The sequence below is a fragment of the Nothoprocta perdicaria genome, unplaced genomic scaffold (assembly GCF_003342845.1).
Source record: "Nothoprocta perdicaria isolate Ctin4 unplaced genomic scaffold, notPer1 scaffold_251, whole genome shotgun sequence".
Taxonomy (NCBI): domain Eukaryota; kingdom Metazoa; phylum Chordata; class Aves; order Tinamiformes; family Tinamidae; genus Nothoprocta; species Nothoprocta perdicaria.
This window is the reverse complement of record NW_020455479.1, coordinates 1-21,597: the sequence shown is the minus strand read 5'-3', so window position 1 is coordinate 21,597 and position 21,597 is coordinate 1. Positions and strand designations below refer to the sequence as shown.

General features: G+C 39.5%; 1 protein-coding gene across 1 annotated transcript in view; it reads left to right on the top strand.

The window, feature by feature from the left end:
- The window catches only part of SLC6A5 (solute carrier family 6 member 5), a 24,760-nt gene extending 8,103 nt beyond the window's left edge, over nucleotides 1–16,657 (top strand). The window contains exons 9-16 of the mRNA XM_026040202.1: nucleotides 36–139; nucleotides 1,998–2,122; nucleotides 5,264–5,376; nucleotides 5,640–5,771; nucleotides 8,284–8,383; nucleotides 11,567–11,667; nucleotides 13,531–13,698; nucleotides 15,338–16,657. Coding sequence (XP_025895987.1) covers nucleotides 36–139; nucleotides 1,998–2,122; nucleotides 5,264–5,376; nucleotides 5,640–5,771; nucleotides 8,284–8,383; nucleotides 11,567–11,667; nucleotides 13,531–13,698; nucleotides 15,338–15,493 — 999 coding nt within the window. The 3' untranslated portion in view covers nucleotides 15,494–16,657. The remainder of the gene's footprint in view (nucleotides 1–35; nucleotides 140–1,997; nucleotides 2,123–5,263; nucleotides 5,377–5,639; nucleotides 5,772–8,283; nucleotides 8,384–11,566; nucleotides 11,668–13,530; nucleotides 13,699–15,337) is intronic.
- The last annotated feature ends 4,940 nt before the right edge of the window (nucleotides 16,658–21,597 follow it).

Here is a 21,597-nt window from a genome sequence, read left to right as displayed (position 1 = left end):
TTTCTTTTCTTTTCTTTTCTTTCTATTTTTTTAAGGTTTGGAAAGACGCTGCCACACAGATTTTTTTCTCCTTATCTGCAGCCTGGGGAGGGTTAATTACTCTCTCTTCCTACAACAAATTCCATAATAATTGCTACAGGTATGTGAGAGTGAAATTCAGCAGTCTTATTAAAGTGGCTTTGACCAAAATGACAGTCATCTTTGAACTTGCAGAAATCGGTAAAGAAATAGAAAAGAGAGCCTCTATTTTTTTTCCTCCCTGCATTGAAGTCTAGTAGAGGAGGTATGGGGTTATTATTGTCCCTATTGACTATTCGTTTTTAGAATAATCAGTTTGAAGTTGAAAAAAGAGGCTGTCAACAGCTGTGAACAACGTTGAAGCTGTTTGAGCTTGAAATTTGTCATTATGTGAGACAAGCAGGAGTGTCATTTGCAATTTCTGTGCACATGATTCTTGGGTCTCTCCGGGAAAATATTGCTTTTGCAACTCTACTTATTCTGGTTTTGCATGCACAGAGTTATCTCAAGTTGTAGTATTTGAAATAACTTTATTTGAAATCCGCAAATATATCATTTTTACAAGGAAAACCATTGTTCTGTTGGCACAGGATCATTTGGGAGAATGTTCTCCTTGGGTTTTGAGCCTCCAAGTCCTATCAGGTTTTGGGTACTTGCATTTTTGCCACGCCACAGAGCAGATACTTCGACATTAGAAAATGTGGATCAGGATTTTAAAAGAGAATTACTCGGATATTTCTGATTAGTTTTCAAAAGGCCTTTAATGTATTTATGTAAAGATATGGGTGAACAGACAGCAATGCTGTGCCTGCAGTTATTCTTCTATTGCAGTCTTTTACGACTTTGGGGGGTTTTTGACTTTTTAAGTTTTGCAGACTTAAAAAGTCCTCTGTTCCAAAGTGCTTGTCCTTTGTTTTGCTTTGTTGATGATCAATGGAATCAGGAAAATCTGATTCAGGTTATCAGGGCAGGAATGAAAAAAAGGACAGCCCCCATGCGACCTTTCTGGATTCATTTAGCAATGGTTTATGGAGCTTGGAAAAGTTAAGAGAAGGTTTGAAAGAAATACATGGCATTGAGGCATGAAAATCTTAAAAATCTAAAGCTGAATATTTTCCTTAACCTAGTAGAGAGGAATTTTGGGGACTGAAGCAGAAATAATTAGAAATGCTTAATTGCTTCTGATGTGATTAACCTTAAAACACACCTTTTGCACTGAAATGAAGCCCAATCATTTTCCCTTTCGATGTTTACATTCCTTACTTTCTAAGATTGCAGATAAAATTCTGTTTACTAGTCATGTCCTTTTTAAACACAATGAAATCAATTATAATTGAAATATTTTTTAATAAATCCCCTTCCTAATACAAACCTATGTATATATATGTAGGCATGTATATATACATATATACACGTATTTTTATACATGTGGATACCTGTGTGTATGTGTATATATATAGGTTAAAATTTATCTGGATTTTGGAAGAAGATTAACACACGCTGATTCCAAACAGAATGCTGCCATTCCTCCCATAGATCTGAAGAATCAACTTAATCACTCATGTTATGGGATGTCCTTTTAGAGATTCCCAAAGTTCACAATTCTTGGCACATTTTTGGCTTGTATTTCGTTCTCTCATTTACAAACAAATCACAGTTAGAAGGTGCAAAATGCTGAAAAACTTTTAAAATAAGTGACTTTTTTTTTTTTTTTCTCTCCAGTCACTAGCAATTTAAGGGGAAGTCTTATGACTTTTGGAGGACAAAATAAAGATCCTACCAAGACTGTAAGAATTATGGGCAAGAATCCCAATAGCTTCTTTCCTCTGTAGTTACCTGTGCTAAACCAATTTAGTGTGATATTCACGTAGGTTTTTCTTGAGTTTCCCATAATAATGACAACCAAAAATGGAACTTTCGCTTGCATGTACTACAGCAGCGATGAGGATTTTCTTTATTTTGTTTTCTTTTCTTTTCAGGGACACRCTGATAGTCACATGCACCAACAGTGCCACGAGTATATTTGCAGGCTTTGTCATCTTCTCGGTTATTGGCTTCATGGCGAATGAACTCAAAGTGAATATTGAAGCTGTAGCAGACCAAGGTATGGTATTCTGCCYGTTGGATGCTCAGGACAGGTTCTGGAGGTGGAGGTGCATGGTGGCACTTCAAGCTGATAACACTGACAAGATTGATGATGGAAATGGGAATACTGGCTTCAAATTGGATTAGTAAATCTCTTGTAGGCATCTTTTGTAGAGCTGAATTTTTCTATAGCAATTATTGTCACTGTGAAGTCAAGAAGGCCTCACTTAAGGACTCCTTATCAATTGTTTGCACTTAATGCACTTAATTGTTGCACTTAATGCACTTAATCAATTGTTTGGTAAGAAGAAGTAAACAGCTGAGAGTGATTTCTATTTTTTATATAAATGACTCGCAGTTTAGTGTGAAATCTCCATTTCCTATACTCCAATAATCACTGGTCCTCACTCCTGCCTCTGCTGCTGCCTTGTCACGTCCACTTGAAGCTAAAAGTTGTCCTGAATGGTGAGAATCTTGGAGGAAAAGGCTTTGAGATGAGGGCAAGGGGAAAAATTGTGGTCTAAGTGGTGAAATGTGCTTCTGAGCTGTGGGGAGCGAGTTGTTGTCTCAATAGAGAGAGAAAAAATCTGAAAAAAAACCCAAAGAAATGAACTGCTAATGTGATAGTGCAAATGTGAAGACCCTGGCTAGTGAACTGAAACGGTTATCAATGGGGATTGATAATGTCCTAACCGATAGAGCAGCGTGTGAATGAGAAGAGCGTGACAAATGGATGAGCTGGTGCTGTTGCRCGGTAGGAAGACGTGTGAGATGGAAAGGGAGGAGCTTTTGGGGTAAGATTTGGAGAAACCCAAAGAGTTACAAACATCTGATGGATGAATAGGGGGGATAACTACTCGAGTCCTGCCTTGTCCAGAAAAACTGTTGGGGTAGGAACAGTCRTCAGTGATGCGGTTGAAGTTTCCTYCTCCTTCTTCTATGGGAATGAGAGGGAAAAAAAGGCTCTTAATTCATTTTTGTCTTTTCCTTCTCTGGAAGCTGAAACATGTGCATAAGCAAATGGACTTTGCAGTATGTTTCCTGACATGAGAGATACCAATAAAGATATGGAGTCATATTTCATTTCAGTCCCAACTTGGGTTGTTAAGCTGCAGCACAAATGCTGGTATTAGGTGAGCTGTAGCTCAGCTGTAGAAAGTTAGGCTGGATCCTGCTGTGCTGTGGACTCAGCCTGGGATTTGAGAGGAGACCTTCACAGGATGGATGGATGGCAAACTCTGCTGCTTTTAACAAGTAGTTAGGGATACTGATTCAGACCTTTTTATTCTGATTCAGCTCTCAAAACTGCTTGTGTAGATATTGTCGTTCACTCTCCCGCGACAGTTCCCCAGTCTTGATCCATTCACTTTGGATCAAGTGCGAGAAAAATCCTTGCCATAAAATCAGGTGTATTAGGAGTAAGGTTTCCATTAATCTTTTTGTTTTAAACTTTGCTTCAGGTCTTAAACAAAAAACAGACTCTCCACCAAAAAACCAAACTGCATTGCAGCTACGGAAATGATTGTGCAGTAATTAATCACGTTAAATTCGAACCAAAACAAGTGGCTCCAGTTGTTTTGGCAGTTATTTCATAAGAAAARCTCTCAGCAGACAGATATTATGGCAGAACTGTTGGTGCAGTCATATAACCCATTTAAGCCAGTTAAAAACACCTCGTTGGCTTTTTCACTCCACTTCCACAGAGATAGGGAGATAAATATTAGAAGAAATTTCTATAGCAGGAGGACAGTGAAAATGGGGAAAAAAATGTTGATTGCATTAACATATTGGAAAAGCAAATTAAAAAGTGGACACAGCTCGGGGAGGGGGGAAATGAGAAACCTCTTGTCCCCACCTTCCTGGTTTTCGTTTAGTTTAGTTTGGTTATTTTTTGTTGAAAAGAACAAAACAGAAAAACTGATGGCTATAAATGACCTCATTTCATGTTTCCCAAAGTTGGAGTGAAACCATTAATAGAAATAGAAAAGGTTTTTTTAGTGGTGTTGTTTTTACTCAATTTTTCTATAGTATAAATCAAAAAATAAATCTTTTATTACAATAACATTATTATAATAAAATATAATTATAATACAATTAATTTATTATAATATAACATATTATTTTATAATAATAATAAATTAATATTTTATTATAATAATATAAATATTATATATAATAAAAGATATATATATATTTATCTTTCTTTTGGAAAACATTGTGTGCCTTATGAAAAAGACTATTTCAATGGTGGGACAGCAGGAAAACCTGTTTGGTTTCTAATCTCAAATTTTGAATAAGGCCATACCGCTGTAGACAAATTATCCAATTTTAGAGCAAAATTTGAGGTAGTTAGGCTTTCCATTGCAGGATATGTAAAAGTTCCCCCGACTTTTACAGTCAGCTTATATCCACCTTGATCTCCAAAATGTGTATTTTGGAGAACGGGGCTTGCAGAGAGGGGCGAGGGCTAAGCAGGGAGCAGCTGGTGCCCGCTGACCTGTGCGTGGCTGCTGTGGGCATTAACGTGGTATTTTGGAGTTAAGCAAGGTCACGATGGAGAGATGTGCAGCTTCACTTCACTTAATTCAACCATCCCACAGGCTGGGATTACTGGGAACTGGTTTCAGACTTGATTTAAACCTCTAACTGAGGAAAGCTGGTACCAGCAGAGCCCCTTTCTCTGAAAGTGAATAAGACATTTTTCATGAAGAAAGRCAATCTGTTTGTGAATAAGTGATATTTCCAAATACACCTTGCTCTTCCAAAAAACTCTCTGCAGCAAATTTTAAAGACAGCAACATGATTGGGTCAGGTACAGATTTTTTTTTTTAACAGAATTTCAGTGCATTTTTCTTATTTGTATCAGCATAAAAAGGGTAGACATGGTTTTTTTTTGCCACTTGGAAAGCAGGAATGTACAAACACTGTGAAATTTCTAGCCAAAATAAAATCAATTATTTAAGGCTAAATTTTGCAATTTTTTATAAAACCTTTTTTTTTGTAAATAGAAAAAAAAGAATCTTACCCTTTTCACCTTCCTCAAGCACAGTAATGTTATATTCTATTTTAAAATGTGACCCATCATTGCTTTTCTCTTTGACTTGACCAACAATGTTAGGGTGAAGCAAGACACCCAAACMTTTATTTTTCTCATTTCTAGGTCCTGGAATTGCTTTTGTGGTTTACCCAGAAGCCTTAACAAGGCTTCCCCTTTCTCCGTTCTGGGCTATAATATTCTTCTTGATGCTTCTGACGCTTGGACTGGACACGATGGTAAGGCTTTGGTTTCCCTTGCCTTTTCTCTCGCTCTGTCAGTCCATTCTTCTTGAAGATCGTGAGAGATGTGTTCAGTTAAATGCACTGTCAACAGAAGGATGAAACAAAGCCATGAGTGCTGCATTCCTCTAAATGAAATTCAGCAATAGCAGCTGAGCATTTMGTATCTAAGCCTCTAAACTCAGTCTCCTATTTCAATGTACCAAATTAGATCCTTCTGTGTGTGTAGTACGCATTGATTCTTTTATTTTATCTTTCAGTTTGCCACTATTGAGACGATAGTGACCTCGGTTTCAGATGAGTTCCCCAAATATCTGCGTACACACAAGGCGCTGTTCACGCTTGGCTGCTGCATTTCCTTTTTCATCATGGGATTTCCTATGATTACTCAGGTAATTCCTTGCGTTTTGTCTTGGAGCAACACTGGCTGTCCCCAATACTCCTCTAGTGGCTGTTCTAGTCTTGGGCAAGAAACAGCTGCATAAGATTAAACCGCTTTAATGGCCTTAAATTTGCATGGGCAATGCGTGGTTTTGAAAGCCTTTTTTTTTTTTTTCTTGGAGATGAGAGTCTTGGCTGCTCAAATATTTCTGAAAATTAGGGTGTTAACCAAGCATTCCCAAAGTAGTCACATAAATAGCTGTTCTCTGGGGATTTATTTATGAAGTTGAAATAGTATAGAAAACTGTACAGTATTTTGAGGTGCCTTTTCAGGTGCCTACAGTTTAGATATATATTGAGAGTCCTGAAGAACTGTGGAGTTAATGTAATTCTCATCTACCTTTGATAGTGCTCCCTGTCTTTGGTCTACCAGTTCCTCCAGCATGGTCACTGTGGGCAACTTCAAGAGGAGGCACAGAAAATACTATAGTCTTTCTTCTGTCCTTTTTTACCCCTCTTTTTTTCTCACTCTTATCTCTTACCACACCAAATTTGCTGTTCTGAAGCCAAGGATGCATAATACTCAGTCGTTCTTTTACTTGAATTGCAGTGCTTAACTGCCGTCCTGGTGTCAGGTCATTATATCCTTTCTAGCAATGAACTGAACTGAACTCACTACTGCAGTATGCCTGACTTAAATGGCGCTTTTGCACTTGTTTAGTTAGACTTTAGTTAGACTTTAGTTAGGTTAGACTTTCTGACACTGGAACTCATAAAACTCGTAGAATTATTATGGTTGGAAAAGACCTTCAAGATTATGGAGTCTAACCATAAACCTCCCTGCCCTGCCTGTTAAACCATGTCCCTAAGTGCCTTGTCTACATGGTTCTTGAACTCCACCAAGAATGGTGACTCCATCACTTCCCTAGGCAGCCTGTTCCAGTGCTTCACCATTCTTTCCATGCAGATTTTTTTTCCCTAATATCTAACCTGAACATCTCCTGGCGCAACTTGAGGCCATTTCCTCTTGTCCTATCGATAGTTATTTTGGAGGAGAGACAGACTCTACTTTACTACAACCTTCCTTCAGGGAGGTTGAGAGAGTGATATGGGCTCCCCTGAGCCTCCTCTTCTCCAGACTAAATAATTCCAGCTCCCTTAGCTGCTCCTCACAAGGTCTGTACTCCAGCCCCTTCAGCAGCTTCTTCACCCTCCTTTGAACACATTCCAGCACCTCAATATCTTGTAATGAAGAGCCCAAACCTGAACACAGCATTCAAAGTGCAGCCTCACCAAGGCTGAACAGATGGAGACRATCACTTCCCTAGTTCCACTGGCTACGCTTTTCCTGGTACAATGCAGGATGCCATTGGCCTTCTTGGCCACCTGGGCACACTGCTGACTCATGTTCATTTGGCTTTTGACCAGCAACCCCAGATCCTTTTCTGCCATGCAGCTCTGCAGCCAGTTTGCCCCAAGCCTATAGTGCTGCATGAGGTTGTAGTGAGCAGCATGTAGGTCCCTAGCACTTGGCCTTTTTGAACCTCAAACAGTTGGTCTCAGCCTGTCCAGATCTCTCTGCAGAGTCTTCCAACCCTCAMGCAGATCAACTCTTCCTCCCAGMTTRGTGTCATCTCCAAAGTTGCTGAGAGTGCACTCAATCCCCTCATTCATATTGTTGAAAATATATTAMAGAGGACTAGCCCCAGCCMYGAYCSCTGGGGAATGCTCCTTGTCTCCAGTTACCACCTGGATTTAACCCCATTCATCACCACTGTCTGGTGGTGAACTGGCCATCCAGTTTGTCACCTAGCAAAGAGTACAATTGTCTAAGCCAACTTCATCAGGAGAGTGCTGTGGGAGATGGTGTCAAAGGCCTTACAGAAGTCTAGGTAGACCACATCCACAGCCTTTCCCTCATCCACTAGGTGGATCACCTCRTCGTAGAAGGAGATCAGGTTGGTGAGGCAGGACCTGCCTTTCATGAACTCACGTTGGCTGGGCCTGATCCCCTGGTTTTCCTGTGTATGTTTCGATTGTCCTCAAGATGATCTGCTCAATTACTTTCCCCAATACCGAGGTCAGGCTGACAGGCCTGTAGTTTCCTGGATCCTCCATCCGCCCCTTCTTTTAGGTGAGTGTTACATTGGCAAATCGTCAGTTATCTAGGCCCTTCCCTGTTGACTAGGACCGCTCATAGATGATGGAGAGCATCTTGGTGAGCACTTCTGCCAGTTCCCTCCAAACCCTCAGGTGGATCCCATCTGGCCCAATAGATTTGCGAGTGAAAGATCTGGTTCCAGCTCATTCCTTGATCTGAAAAGACAGAAAACAATTTCTYTCACTAAGACTAGCTATCAGATTAAGGTAGACCCTCTGCTTTTTGCTCCTGTTTGTTTTGCCCATCTCAGTGCTATTTAGGGGATGGGGAAATTGTGATACACATGTACCACGAGAAAAATGGCAGACATATGCCAAGAATAATGGCTTTTCTTTTTCTCTCTCTCCTTTTTTTTCCCTTAGGGTGGAATGTACATGTTACAGCTCGTGGACACTTATGCAGCTTCTTATTCTCTTGTCATTATTGCCATCTTTGAGCTTGTTGGGGTATCCTATATATAYGGTAAGAAAAAAACACTGGTTTTGGACAGCCTATGTAAAAGGGACACTATCACATAGAGCAAGGTAGATGGTATCACGAAACTCTTAACAAGTAACATTTAAAAAAACCCTCAGCCACTAAGAAATCGGAATTCAGAAACATCTTTTTGAATTGAGGAGTTACAGAACTATGCAACTACAGTATTCTTCTAACCGTATGTATACAGGAGATTATTTTATTTAGCCTGATGTCCTTTTTCTACCAGTAATTCAAAACCATTGCCTAGGGATGAGTACAAGAAAAGAGCAAATATAAAGTGAACTGTCTTCAGAGACTTACTCAGAGTCTCCAACAGTATCAYGGCTCAGAGACTTTCTGAACTCCATCTTTGGAGTTAACATCTTTCGATAGAATCACAGAATGCTTAAGGTTGGGAGGGACCTCAGAGATCATCTAGTCCAACCCCCCTGCTCACACAGGGTCACCAAGAGCATGTGGCACCGGGSTGCGTCCAAGTGGATTTTAAAGATCTCCAGAGAAGGAGACTCCACAACCTCTYTGGGCAGCCTGTGCCAGGGCTCTGGCACCCTCACTGTTAAGAATTTCTTTCTTAAGTTCCTGTGGAACTTTTGGTGCTTCAGTTTGTGGCCGTTTCCTCTAGTCCTATCGCTGGCCACCACTGAAAGAGGCCGCCCCCTCCTCCTCACTGCCTCCCTTGAGGTATCTATAGACACTGATCAGGTCCCCCCTCAGCCTCCTCTTCTCCAGGCTGAACAGGCCTGTGCTAGCAAGTTATGAGGGATTTGACAGACAATCCTGAAGGGGAATTCATTCAAAAAATCTAGGGAAAAATAAAAGAGAAGATAATCTATATACAGTTCTGTGCTCAAAGCACAGAATTAGCTCGAACTGATGATCCTACCAGGCACTCTATGTCAGTCTGGTGTGCTGTACTGCGTTGACTTCCCAGCTTTGCTAAGTCTGAATCAGTCTTTTTAAGAGATGTGTTGAAATCCCTGAGAAGAGTATGGGTTTGGATTCTGTTTTTCCTTWCTTCTCCCATCTCTCTATCTCTCTCTCTCTTTTTTTCCCTCGTCTGAATGATTAAAAAGCACTGGTTAAAAGCACTACGTGATGTCACCTCTCCTTGCCAACGTTATCAATAGCATCACTCAGTCATCACTCGTGCATGTTTTTGAATACACATGAAGGTTTTGCATGGAGAAAACACTGGATCTAGTCCTCCTTTAAACACTGGGTGGCAGAAGTGCCACAAATCTGCCTTTATGGAACGTTTTATTACACTTGCAAACAAAATTGTGCCCATTTTCTTCCAACAAATTAATTATCCATTTTTATATATATACACATATATATGTATTTTCTCGAAAGAAACATAATAATGTAGACTAAGAGTATTAGTAGGGATTTGAGTAGATGACACAAATTACTAGTTAGGGTGTTATTTTAATGTGATTGCAGTTTGGAAAAAAATGGATAATTTTTTTCCCATGCTCTGTCTGTACCAACAGATTGGTAAATCAAAGCCTACTAGCAAATGTTGATTTAAAAAAAAAAAATTGGAAATGATTCCCTAAAATTAAGCTTTTGCTAGTCTAAATAGCATTCATTCTTATAGCACCAAAAATCAAGGATTTATCTTAAAATCTTTACCTTACAACTTTTACTTCATAATGCATTACAGCTACTTTTTTTTTTGCATCAAAGCTACTTTTATGAGGATTTCCTTATTTCTTTGCACTCACTTGTTCTTCGTTAGAGCTCGTGCTATGTAATCCTGTCAAATGCTGCCTCATGCTGGTGTAGATTTTTATTACCCAGTTGTTAAGATTTTGATGYGTGATTGGTAAAGAACAGTTTAGAGCTGTGGATATTAACTCGATCATCAGTCTAATTCCCARTGGTGTATCCTGCAACATGAAGCCAGACACATAGATAAATACAAACATTYCTATGCTTGAGTCAAATATTGCAGGAAATTGCCTGAAATTAAAAATGTATTGATGTATTATCTTAACTTTTCTTTCATAATCCTTTTTTTGGGGGGGGGGACACTGGACCATCTTTCCTCAATGCTGAAARCAGACAGTCACGTGGATAGATTAAATTCTCCTCAATATCAACTGCAAGGCTTTGAAATTAGGCAGATCAAGCCTAGGGATTCTCTCTCACGTTCAGCAGCTGCTATGGTTGGTTTTAAGGACAATAAGAAGTTTATTTATTTATTTATCTATCTATTTATTTATTTATTTATTTATTTATTTATTTATTTATTTATTTGCAAATTCTTCCCTCCTTACACACCTAGATTCCTCCAACACGTCAAGCTCCATCCTGTCTCCCCTTCATGGCCAGGCAGGTATCAGCAGTGGGGTGACTGTGGAAAGAGAGCCAGTGAACTGGTCCCTCTGCTGCTGTAAGGTCTGAAATAGCAGTTTTTATTAGTACCAATAGTAGACCAAAGCAAACACAGCAGAGCCCTCCCCAAGAGCAAAATATTAGTTTAATTAAAAAGGAGATCTGATACCTTTTACCACAGAAACATCTTCAAAAGATACAATGGGACCTCAAATAACTTTGGAATATATGGTTATTATTAACTGAATATTATTAACGGAAGAATTAACACTAATGCATCTTTCAATTATTTTTTGATCTGACAACACAAAATAAAAATCAAAATCTTTACACGTGCTCTCTAATAATTCAAATTATTGCTTATGTATCAATTGAAAAATAACAGAACATTATCAGGATGCTAGAGGATACAGAAAAGCTCAGTTCCTGTCTATGCTGAAAAAAGTATTCAGGTGATCATCTTTAATGACCRTGTATTGTGTGTTTTAAAGAAATATTATTACCTTTATGAATAAAAATTATCCTTATAGCAAAAGGCATCAAATACAAATAGAACTGCAGCTAACAAATACATTCTATTAATACATTGGTATGAAATACACTGAATGCTTAATCTCTATATACCAGCTAAATCTTTACGACCTTTACAAAGCAAGTATTTGACTAGAATGATTTCCATCATAATATTCTCACTTTTGGTTGTGCGGTGAGCAAGAAAGTCAGAGTTTGTTGTTATAACTAGACACCAGGGAGATCTCAATAGCCTTGTTACCACTTGCAGCCGGGTTCTTTTGCCCCAACTATATTTATGCTTGCTATTGACAGGATTGCAAAGGTTTTGTGAAGATATAGAAATGATGATTGGATTTCAGCCAAGCAAATTCTGGAGAGTCTGTTGGGCATTTGTGACCCCCACTATTTTAACGGTAAGCAGAAAATTTCTGAATGTCACCTTCTAAGATGTTCTTGCCTAATGATACCTTCTAAGATGCTCCTGTCTAATGTTACCTTCTAAGATGCTCTTGTCTAATATCACCTTCTAAGATGCTCTTGCTCTTGTTAACATAATTATTGAAGTGGTTTCTCTGGGAATCATGATGCTTCTGACCAATAATAATTAGATCTTGACTGTTGATCAGCTAGATGCCTAGACATACACACATATGCACATATGTTCTTCTATGTGTAGAGAAGGTGAAATAGAGCTTAAGTAGTGGGATTTTGGTGAGTTTCCAAAGGTTGCTGCTGTGTTCGTCCCCTGCCTGTACCAAACGCTGGTACAGGATCCCATTGCATACCAATATCTTTTAACTGTAGTATATATGTGTATTTGATATGTGTGTGTGTGTTAGAGAGAAAGAAGAGCTGTATGATTCCTCTTTCTTTCTACTTTCATGTTATACTTCTATTTTAGTTCACCATTTCAGTTAAAAGTTCCAGTTCTCTTCCAGTTCTCTCAGTTTTACAGTTGTTAATCATGCGTGTCCATGGGTTAAAATGCAACTGCCATGGGTTAAAATGTCTATGTTGAGCATCTGACCTTGAAACACCAACTCTCCTCTGTAACTTAACCTAAATTTCATTGTGTACTGTTGTCATGTTTTGGCCTAAGAATTAAATCATTTATCCTGGTAAAGTGAATAAATGAGTCAGTACAAGACAAATGGGCCTTCCTTAGCCAGTGCTTTGTGTTGAAGGGAAGGCACTTTAGGGCTGGATGATGGAGGTGGCAGAATTATCAGCATTTATTTAGGGGTTTAAAAATCTGTAATTTTACAGCAATACTAAATATTTCACAGTAGTGTTTCTATCAGGAAGAAGAGTGAGAATAGATTTTTTTCTGTCAGAAATTCTAGTGAATTTCTGAAAGATGGCACATTTTGGAGCAATGATAAGCATAACGTTGTCCAGGTAGTTGAAGAAGCTCTCTGGAGTCATTTTCAGTTGTTGCTTCTAGAGAAGTCTTCTCATACCCTGGAAAACTCACATTTATACTGATCTTTAGCAGACCATCTTGGTAAAACTTTTCTTTTAATGGCTGAAAAGAGAATCCCAGTTAAAGCTGATTGATAAACTACTTTCAGCAATGGTTATTTCATAAAGGAGGATTTTTTTCCCCTGAAAACTAAAGAGTTTTTTTTTTTAAATACTTGAAAAATCCATGTTTGAAAAGTTCAAAGTAGTCCAGTTCAATCAATAGCAGTAGGCTGTATAAGCAGGAACATGTATTTTACCTTGAGAGCTTGAGAGGAATATTTGTTACCTTTGAGTAATTTAGTATTAAACTCTCAATTATTTCATGTATCTAGGAATAAAACTGTTTGTTTTTATATGTGCTTTCACCTAGCTATACTGTTAAACATTTTCCACAGGGAATTGTTGTGAGAATAGGCATTTCCCAAAAGTTACTGAATTATGCACAAATTTAAGCAGGTGTATTTCTATTCATATGGTAGGGCAAATGGAATAACTTAGCATGATTGCATTAGGTAAAACTGTCAATAGACCAAAAAACTGTCTGAAACTGTCAATAAAGCATGCTGCTCTAAGGGCAAGATTGTACTTGCCATTCTTCTGCCATGAATACAGTGATTTTGGTKGGAGGTTGCAAGTTTTACATGAAATCCCTTAGATTCTCATATGTTTATTGCAGTTGTGGGAGCAATCTGCCTAGATACATGTCCTTTTATCTTTATTCCMTACGTACCCAATCTGTGGATACCTACCATTAGTTAGATAGCGGGCTTTTATTGCTTATCCCAGCACATATTTTCCTTCTTTGTTTCTAGTTCATTCTCTGCTTCAGCTTTTATCAATGGGAACCAATGACTTATGGAGCTTACCACTATCCAGCCTGGTCCATGGTCCTTGGATGGTTGATGCTGGCCTGCTCCGTTATTTGGATACCGATAATGTTTGTAATAAAAATGCATCTAGCCCCTGGCAAATTTATTGAGGTAATTTTTCTGTCTTTTACTTTTTTTCTACTTAAAAGTATAGGAAGCTCTTGTTTACATTGGTTTTTACAATACTGAATGGCTAATGGTGCTAAGATTATTTTCTGGTGAAATAGTTTTGATGTTGCAAAGAGGTGCTTGGTTGATTTAAAACACAGACTTTCTACTCCTTGCCTCTCAACAAAATAYTCAACAAAATACTTAACAAAATTGTTAAGTGAGTGTTTTTATGAAAACTAGGAGGAGCTGCAGATCTCTTAAGCCCTGGACTGGTGTTACTGCTAGAAAGTTTGTTTTTCCAGCTAGGTGGAAGACCTCTGGCTAAGAGGTCTATTGGCCTCTTTTGCAAAAGCAGCCTGCAGAAGCAGGAAGCCTCAAATGCTTATGCCTACCACATGTTAACAAGCCTGATGACCAGTGCTAGGAGACACCAACCATGAGTTGGCTCATTGCAAGGAGACAGACCATCAAGTACCCAAGATGCCCTCGAGTGCTTCCAGAAAGTTTTGCCACTTCATGAAGTTCCACAGCGAGAAATGTGGAAAGACCTCATGCTCCATCTTCATATTGCAAAACTTAGCTGGCAGTCTTCGTTTTCTCTCCTCTTCAAGTCTTTGTTTTTTCTTGGACAAACTGATCCTCTCTCGCATCTGGGCTTAAAAAATGCTTCTTTCAGTCTCTTGGTGTGTCACCCTGTCTGTGCCTAAAGGAAAAGGCCATACTTCTCTGTTTCATATAGAGCAAAGAAGTTAATATTAAGCAGTAGGACACCCAGAGGGAAGCAGAGCTGACCCTAGGCAACAAGGCCACTTGTCTAAAGGACCATCCAGTCCTTGCATGGAGCATGTTGGAGTGCACAGGTCAGTAGAGATAACTGCTCCTGATGGAAACAAGCTAATAAGAAATTAGACTTACTTGCTCCTCATCTCTCAATTTTCAGTTGATTCCTAGACTATGGGCCCTGCTTAGAAATAAGTGCTTTTACAGTCGAGCTTCTGTTTTTTTTTAAAAAGCAGTGATTCTGTTCCTCTCATTGAGACAAAACATTCTCCTGCTCATCTTCTAATTTATCTGGGTGGAATAAGTGTGTACATTGCCTCAAAAAATCGGATGCTCTTCCTGCTGTTCCCTTGGCAGTGCACCCAAGGAAATGGCAAAAGAAACACCAGGGGATTTTTGTTGTTTGCCAGGTTAACATTCTCTTTTTTCTTCTTCCCGCAGATGGAAGTGAAGCATTTTATCATCTCAAAATTAAAATCCTTTCTCATTCATAACCATGTACCTCGTTTCGGTCATTTGTATACTTTTGGGAGATATGCTAAATAAAAATCCCGATATTTTAATGCAGTTGCCCGCTGCATAAACAATTGGGCTAAGTAAGTGAGCACAAGTCCTGCAGCAAGCAGCACAATCTGCAGGGCTCAGTTCCCTTCATATGATGTGGGGAAGAATGTGTGCTTAAAATCAGGGCACTTAATTAATCTTTTATTAATCTTGAAAAGTTTGGGCCAACCTAACACTCTGCAGTGGAGCATTGCAGGGCTGTCATCAGTAAGCGCAAGTGAGCCTAGCCTTATTTCTTCTGCCCTTGAATTCTGTATTTTCCAATGAGACTCTCTCTTCTTTCCCCCCATTGCAGCGGCTCAAGCTGGTGTGCTCTCCACAGCCTGACTGGGGTCCGTTTTTGGCCAAGCACCGTGGCGAACGTTACATGAACATGATTGATCCACTGGGAACCTCCTCCCTGGGACTTAAACTGCCAGTGAAGGATATAGAGCTGGGGACCCAATGCTAATAATTCCTACATCAGTGGCAATAGCATCGTTAGCCTTTTTTGGATACCTTTTTTTTTTTTCCCCTCTATTAATTTCCTAGCAATTCTTCTTTTCTTTCTCACAGTGCCTGAAAGTGGTTGCTTTGAAACTAAAACTTACCATTGCATGCTGTAGTGAAGAACTAGCTAGACCACTTTCAGACGTAAGTGATGCCCAAGACGTATTCTCTTTGCTGCAAACAGCAAAAGCATGTTGTACAAGAATTTACATCCCAGTTTTGGGTCAGGCGGTGTAAAAATCAGCAAATAAACAAGCAAACATGTCAAGGGAATTTAAAGGGACAAGCAAAATTTGACCAATTTTATGCAAGCCTCCTTATAGCAGATGGCTATGATGAGGCTGGGGTTGTGTTGCCCATACGACCAAAGTGACGTTCAGCCCTTGAGTGGGATGTAAGTGAGGAAAGTGTTGGGGGGCTACAGGCCAAGCAGGGCTCTCTCCTGTGAATCCAGAGCAAGGCCATCCATGTTAAGACTCTTGGGGGCTTGCTCTTACATTGGCGATGGCAGAACTTGCCTGCTTGATTTGTGAGCACAGATTATACTGAGTTTGAGGTCTGCAATGATCTACGGGGTCTTCTTGAGTGGAGAAACGTAAGCAAATGTCAAAATAATCATTTGAGCTGGGAACTAAATTGTCTCTGAGTCTGGAAATGGTTTTGASATAGTGCCAGACCGGATGGGCATCACAGCTTTAAGTACTTTCATCTCCTTCTATTTGCCTTTTCAATGGAAAATGCCTCGGTTATACAAAGCATTTAAAACTTTGCCCTTTTGGCAAACTACTTACACAGTAAGTGCAAGCACAGTTCAACTCACTTAAATCCAAAACGCGAAATATAGTTTCCCTTGTCTCTCTGCTTTTGTTTACAGTATCTCCTCAAGAAGCCATCATATAATTTGTGCCTAATTTTGTATTCTTACCGTGTTAAGTGCAGCCTAGTTACCACCTGACACCACTAATTAGAGGCTAGATGTGCTGTTGAACTTTGTGACTCCCCAGCCATTCTCCCAKAAACATCTTTCTACAACCTTTGGATGTATTCTTCTCTTTCAGACAGAAGGGAAATAACAGAGCCTTGGTTGTCTTTATATTACATATATAGCACGCAAAGTCTTCTCTTCTCTCTGGAATGAACATAGTTTAGCTTTTCTTTTTGCCTTTAAAGCATTTTCATGAGAGAAAAGAAGTAAACCCCACCAATTAACCAATATAATCATCCCCAYGGATGCAACATTAGATGCACAAAATATGAAGGCTGGGGAAGAGGATGACTTGGTAATGGCCATTGCAATAGGACTTTTTAAATCATTACCATTCAGATGTATGTGGCAATTCAAGCGTTAGACTTAAATAGTTTTATTATCTATTGGGCAGAGTAAAACCAGAGCTTTTAAGAATAAGTTTATTTAACTGAATAGAAAATTAGCCCAATTTATTGTAAATGCACTAGAACGAGGGAGAAAAATATATCGTCAATAATTGGCAAAAATGTAACCTTTTACTATCTTCTTATATCCTATGCATACATATATGATATTTTTAAAAGTGATCCGTGTTCACGTAGTGTGTACTAGTGATGTTCTATGTCCCTCTAAATATCTTATCAATCTGTGTAGAGATGGTGAACTTCTGGTAGCTTAGCCTCTTTTTTCCCTTCCCACCCCACTCTAGTAGTAGCCAATAAATGTTCTTTCCTTTCAGGGGACTGTTTCTATCCCGTTCTTTTGTCTGTCTGTCTGCATATTACAGGGTCTCAGGTAATTCTTCAGTTCATGTGTGTCTGTAGATCAGTAGCTGCGTTTTCATCCTGTCAAAGAGGAAAAAAAAAACCACAAAAAACTAAACCTTAATGTAACACTTCCGCAAATTATTACCTTCCTTTCTCTATGTGTGTGTGTGTGTATATATGTCTATTAAATATATTAATCATTTTGCTGAACTTCCTCTTTCACGGAGCACTTTGTGCTGCCAGCCACAGGCACTGCTGGAGATGTTTAATCCTCAGGCAGGACAAGCGAAGGGATCAGCGGGCGCTGTCCCGGTTGGAAGCAAGGATGGACTTGGCATCGGTTGCGCTGGTCCCTGACCCTCTGCTCCCCGCGCTCCGCTAGTCCCCGGCACACACAGCAGCAAGACTTGGACCCTCTGCAACCATCGCTGCCTTTCCACCGGGCCGCCTTCACCAGCTCTTCTCATCGTGGGGCCTCTGGTTCCCCTTCTCGTGGGTTTCTGCTCTCCTGGCAGGGCAGGCTGGAGGCACCACGTGGTGTTTGATACAGTGAAGATGTATAAAGACAAACCAGGATTGACATCTATGTCTCAGTGAGGGCAAGGGGACTATGTTGCCCAGGGAAAGGAATTACTGGGGTCCTTCCTACCTGCAAAGGTCAAGAAAGGAACCTAAATCAGGGAGCACTATCTATGGGATCTACGTGTTTTGCCAGGACAAATAGCTTTAGCGGTCTCTTTACCATTATGRTCTAAAGTCTCGGTTTGCTTTTAGGAGAGCAGTCCAGTTTCACTTAATTGCTATTGTGATTAAAAAAACAAAAGAAAWACAAAGAAGGAAGGAAAAAAGAAAAGCCCAAATGCTCGTAGAGTTTGTTCTTAAAAAACAAACAAGCAAAAATATCTTAATCGCTTAATAGTTCTCAATCCTTTCCCTTCCTAACGTGTTATCTCAGGACATGTCTTTGAACTGGGATTAACTATTTGCAGTAAAATTGCCTTGGTGTGAGCACATGTCAACTACTGCCTATGTAAAGGACAAAAGGGATCTATATTATTTGGAGGAAAGCTGCTAGGTTACAATATCTTTCCTTTGGCTGGGATTACTAGAGCGGAATGCATATGAAAACTTGCATTGCTTTCTGTGATTTCTGTAATTAATCTGCTTGCAATTTCATGGTGGTGCTCCATGGTGGTGTTCCATGGCTGTGGAAGTCACTTGCACAGGATCCGGTCTGAATTGGAAGCTCTGAAAATGGATGGTGGGTTTGATTTGGTTTTAGTGGAGTTTATCTTCGGCTTTAATATCTAAAACTGAGCTTGCAAAGGCGTTTGGAGTGGGAGAGAAGTGATTACAAAAATCACAGAAGAACTGAATGTTTCACTGTAAATTAAAAGGAAAAAAATCCTATTAGGTTTAAAGATATATATATATTTTAGTGGGAAAATCTGAATGTTGAGATTAGATTAACCAGCAGTGTCTTCTTTAAATGAGAAGTAACCTTGCAGTTTGGGAATGCACTTTATTTACYGTATTCTAGAAAAGTTTGCATGTACTTTGATAACTTTCTAGAAATAAATTTAGTATCTAATTAAATTCCAGTAAAAATCTTTTCAAAAGAAGGAGAGGAAAAAGCCATATTAGTAGTAATGTGACATATGTACTTGCCGATCTATCTTGAGTAAAAAAAAAAGATAAAATTTGGTGAGAATTACTTCTGTTGCATATTTTTTCTTTGAAATGAAATTGGATTTTTGAGTAAGATGCACTATTGCATGCATTAAAAATTGCACTTAATGCAAATTCTTGTCATCTTCAAATTCTTTGGAGTCTTCACAGCATTTTTAATACACAGCACTAAAGAAATCTGTGTTTCAGCTAGCCATGGCAGCACTTGTTTCTAAAAGAAGGGTTTAACAAAATGATCCTTAATTTGAGGAAGACTTGCATTGCCTTTATATGATGTTTCCATTGAGTCAAAGCGTTCTTCTGCTTACTTTCTGCTCCACTGACCAAGCAGGTGTACCTCAGCACAGAAKATCATCGCTTCTCATGTGCTTTGGCTATCTCTTGCCATCACACTACAAATCTCAATTCTTTTTAGGTACCCTTGGTCTTCATTTTGAATATGTGTGCTATTGTACAGATAACATTTTTATTGTCCGTGATGAAGCAGTCATTTATTTGTGGCTGGCCTTGCTTTCCTGTGGCTTTTTCTTCYTGCATCTCCACTGCTTGCAACCAAAGCTGCGGGCAGACCTGGAGGGGTTGAGGACTGCAGGTTGTGCAGCTGTGGCAAGTTCTGGCCCACGTTTGTTAATGCCACGCTCGAGATGATCGAGATGCTTCTTAGTTTGGAGTGAAATGCTCGTGTAAGGTAGCGGTGAAATGGTCAGAGGGAGGTTGCTCAGGTTGCTGGCTGGAGGGTGAAGAATTGGAGCTTCGGGGTTTCTGCCTCGGCCAGCCTTGGGCAGGCTATCACCAAAGAAAGGCTATTGTTTCTTGACAGATTGACTGTAAAATGTGAGAAACAGGCTGGACCTTATTGCTTGCAATATTATTATTTGCCCATAGCATTTTGAGGACATCTTCAGGTAGCCATTTGCCTTATAGGGACCTTCTATTGTTGGGAAAATATCGGTGGACGAAAAGGATGCTGTTATCTGTCCTTTCTATTATGTAGGGTACCTTGTAAGGTAGATGCTTAGCCGGTATAAATGGTCACAGCTTTGTCTGGTGCTGTGTCAATTTACACCAGCTGAGAATTTGTGCCCTGTGTCCTATGGCACTTTATTACAGGCCCATCACTGATGGGTTAAATCTTAATTACTTGCGTAATGTCATATATAAATATATATATATATATATTTACAGGCATTCTATGGGGTACTGCTGCCTATGGATAAAGACTTGTACCCTAACAAGGTCATTCTATTTTTTTATCCATTAGCTGTATGTGGAGAAGATAGATTACGTTACAAAGGATGCATCATATATAGCTCAYGTAGWGCATATTACAATGCTGTRCGTGGTCATTTAAGACATCATTCTTCTTGAGGCCCTACCTCAGATTTTGTATTTATGTGTATAAATGCAATTTRTTGTATTATATAATTGCCTATTCTATTTGGATGTCATCAATTAAAATTATCCAATAACGTGGGCTCTAAAGACACCAAATAAATGTCCAGTGTTTAAACTATCCAAGAAGTTGGCAGTGTATTGGCGACTAGACTCTCTCTTCTCCCACCCTCTCCTACCTTACCCAATGCATGCCAGAAACACCATTCTTAATTAATATATAGCCTTAAAGGTATCTGCAGAACCTGTTGCTTGATTGCTGGAAATCTTGAGCTGCAAGGGCAAACAACCCTGCCAGGACCAGGAGCTATTGCAGAGCTGCAGAAAGAAATCCTATTTAAATGGCTGGATTCTTAACGAGGAGAGCGCTCTGCAGGTGCTGCTTGTTTTCCTGCCTAGGGAGCCTACAAAAACAGAGCCCAAAGGCCTGGCCAGTTGAGGCCTTTCTGAGTCCTCTAGTGGAAGGTTATGGGGTATGTTTCTGGCTGCTCCTGGCCCTGCTTTGGGGTGAAATGTGCCTGAATTTGAGTGGAGAGAGGAAGACTTGGTGCATTTGCTTTGCACCTGAGCAGGAGCAGCCCTGCTGCTCTGCAGCAGTGAGAGCAGGCTGGGGAGCTGCAGAGGACACTTGGAGCTGTGTTTGTTCCCRGSTGSTGCCTGGGTCATCTGTGGCTGCTGCTCTCACCTGCCTCTCCTGGTCCTTGCTCTGCACTCTGGCCATGGCAGTGAGCAGCTCTTTGGTACAGGTCTTCTGCATTGGAAATATTAGAGCAACTAGCACAGAGAAAAGGGCTGGGGATTTAACTACAGCCTCTTCAAGACCAGGGAATTTTTTTTTTTTATTTTTTATGTTCATATTTTTTATTTATATCTTTTATATTCATATTTTATTTTATTCTTTTTATTTTATTCTTTTTTTTTATTTTCTTATTTTTATTTTCTTATTTTTATTCTTTTTTATTTTTTATTTTTTTAATTTTTTAATTTTTATTTTTTCTCCAGGGAGCTAAAATCAAGGGTCCTTTACTGAAGTACCTTACTGCCATCAGTGTGGGAGCTTGTAGCACATGGTGCTGATGGCTGTGGTGCAGCTGCATAGCTGAGGCTTCCCCTCTCTAACTCCCCAGGAGAAAGACAGGGTATGGAAGGGTTGAAGATGAAGTGGGATGTGATGATAAACAATGGAGCACCTGGAAAAGACTAGAGACAAGAAAACAGCACAGCAAACTATCTTCCTTCTTCTGGACACAA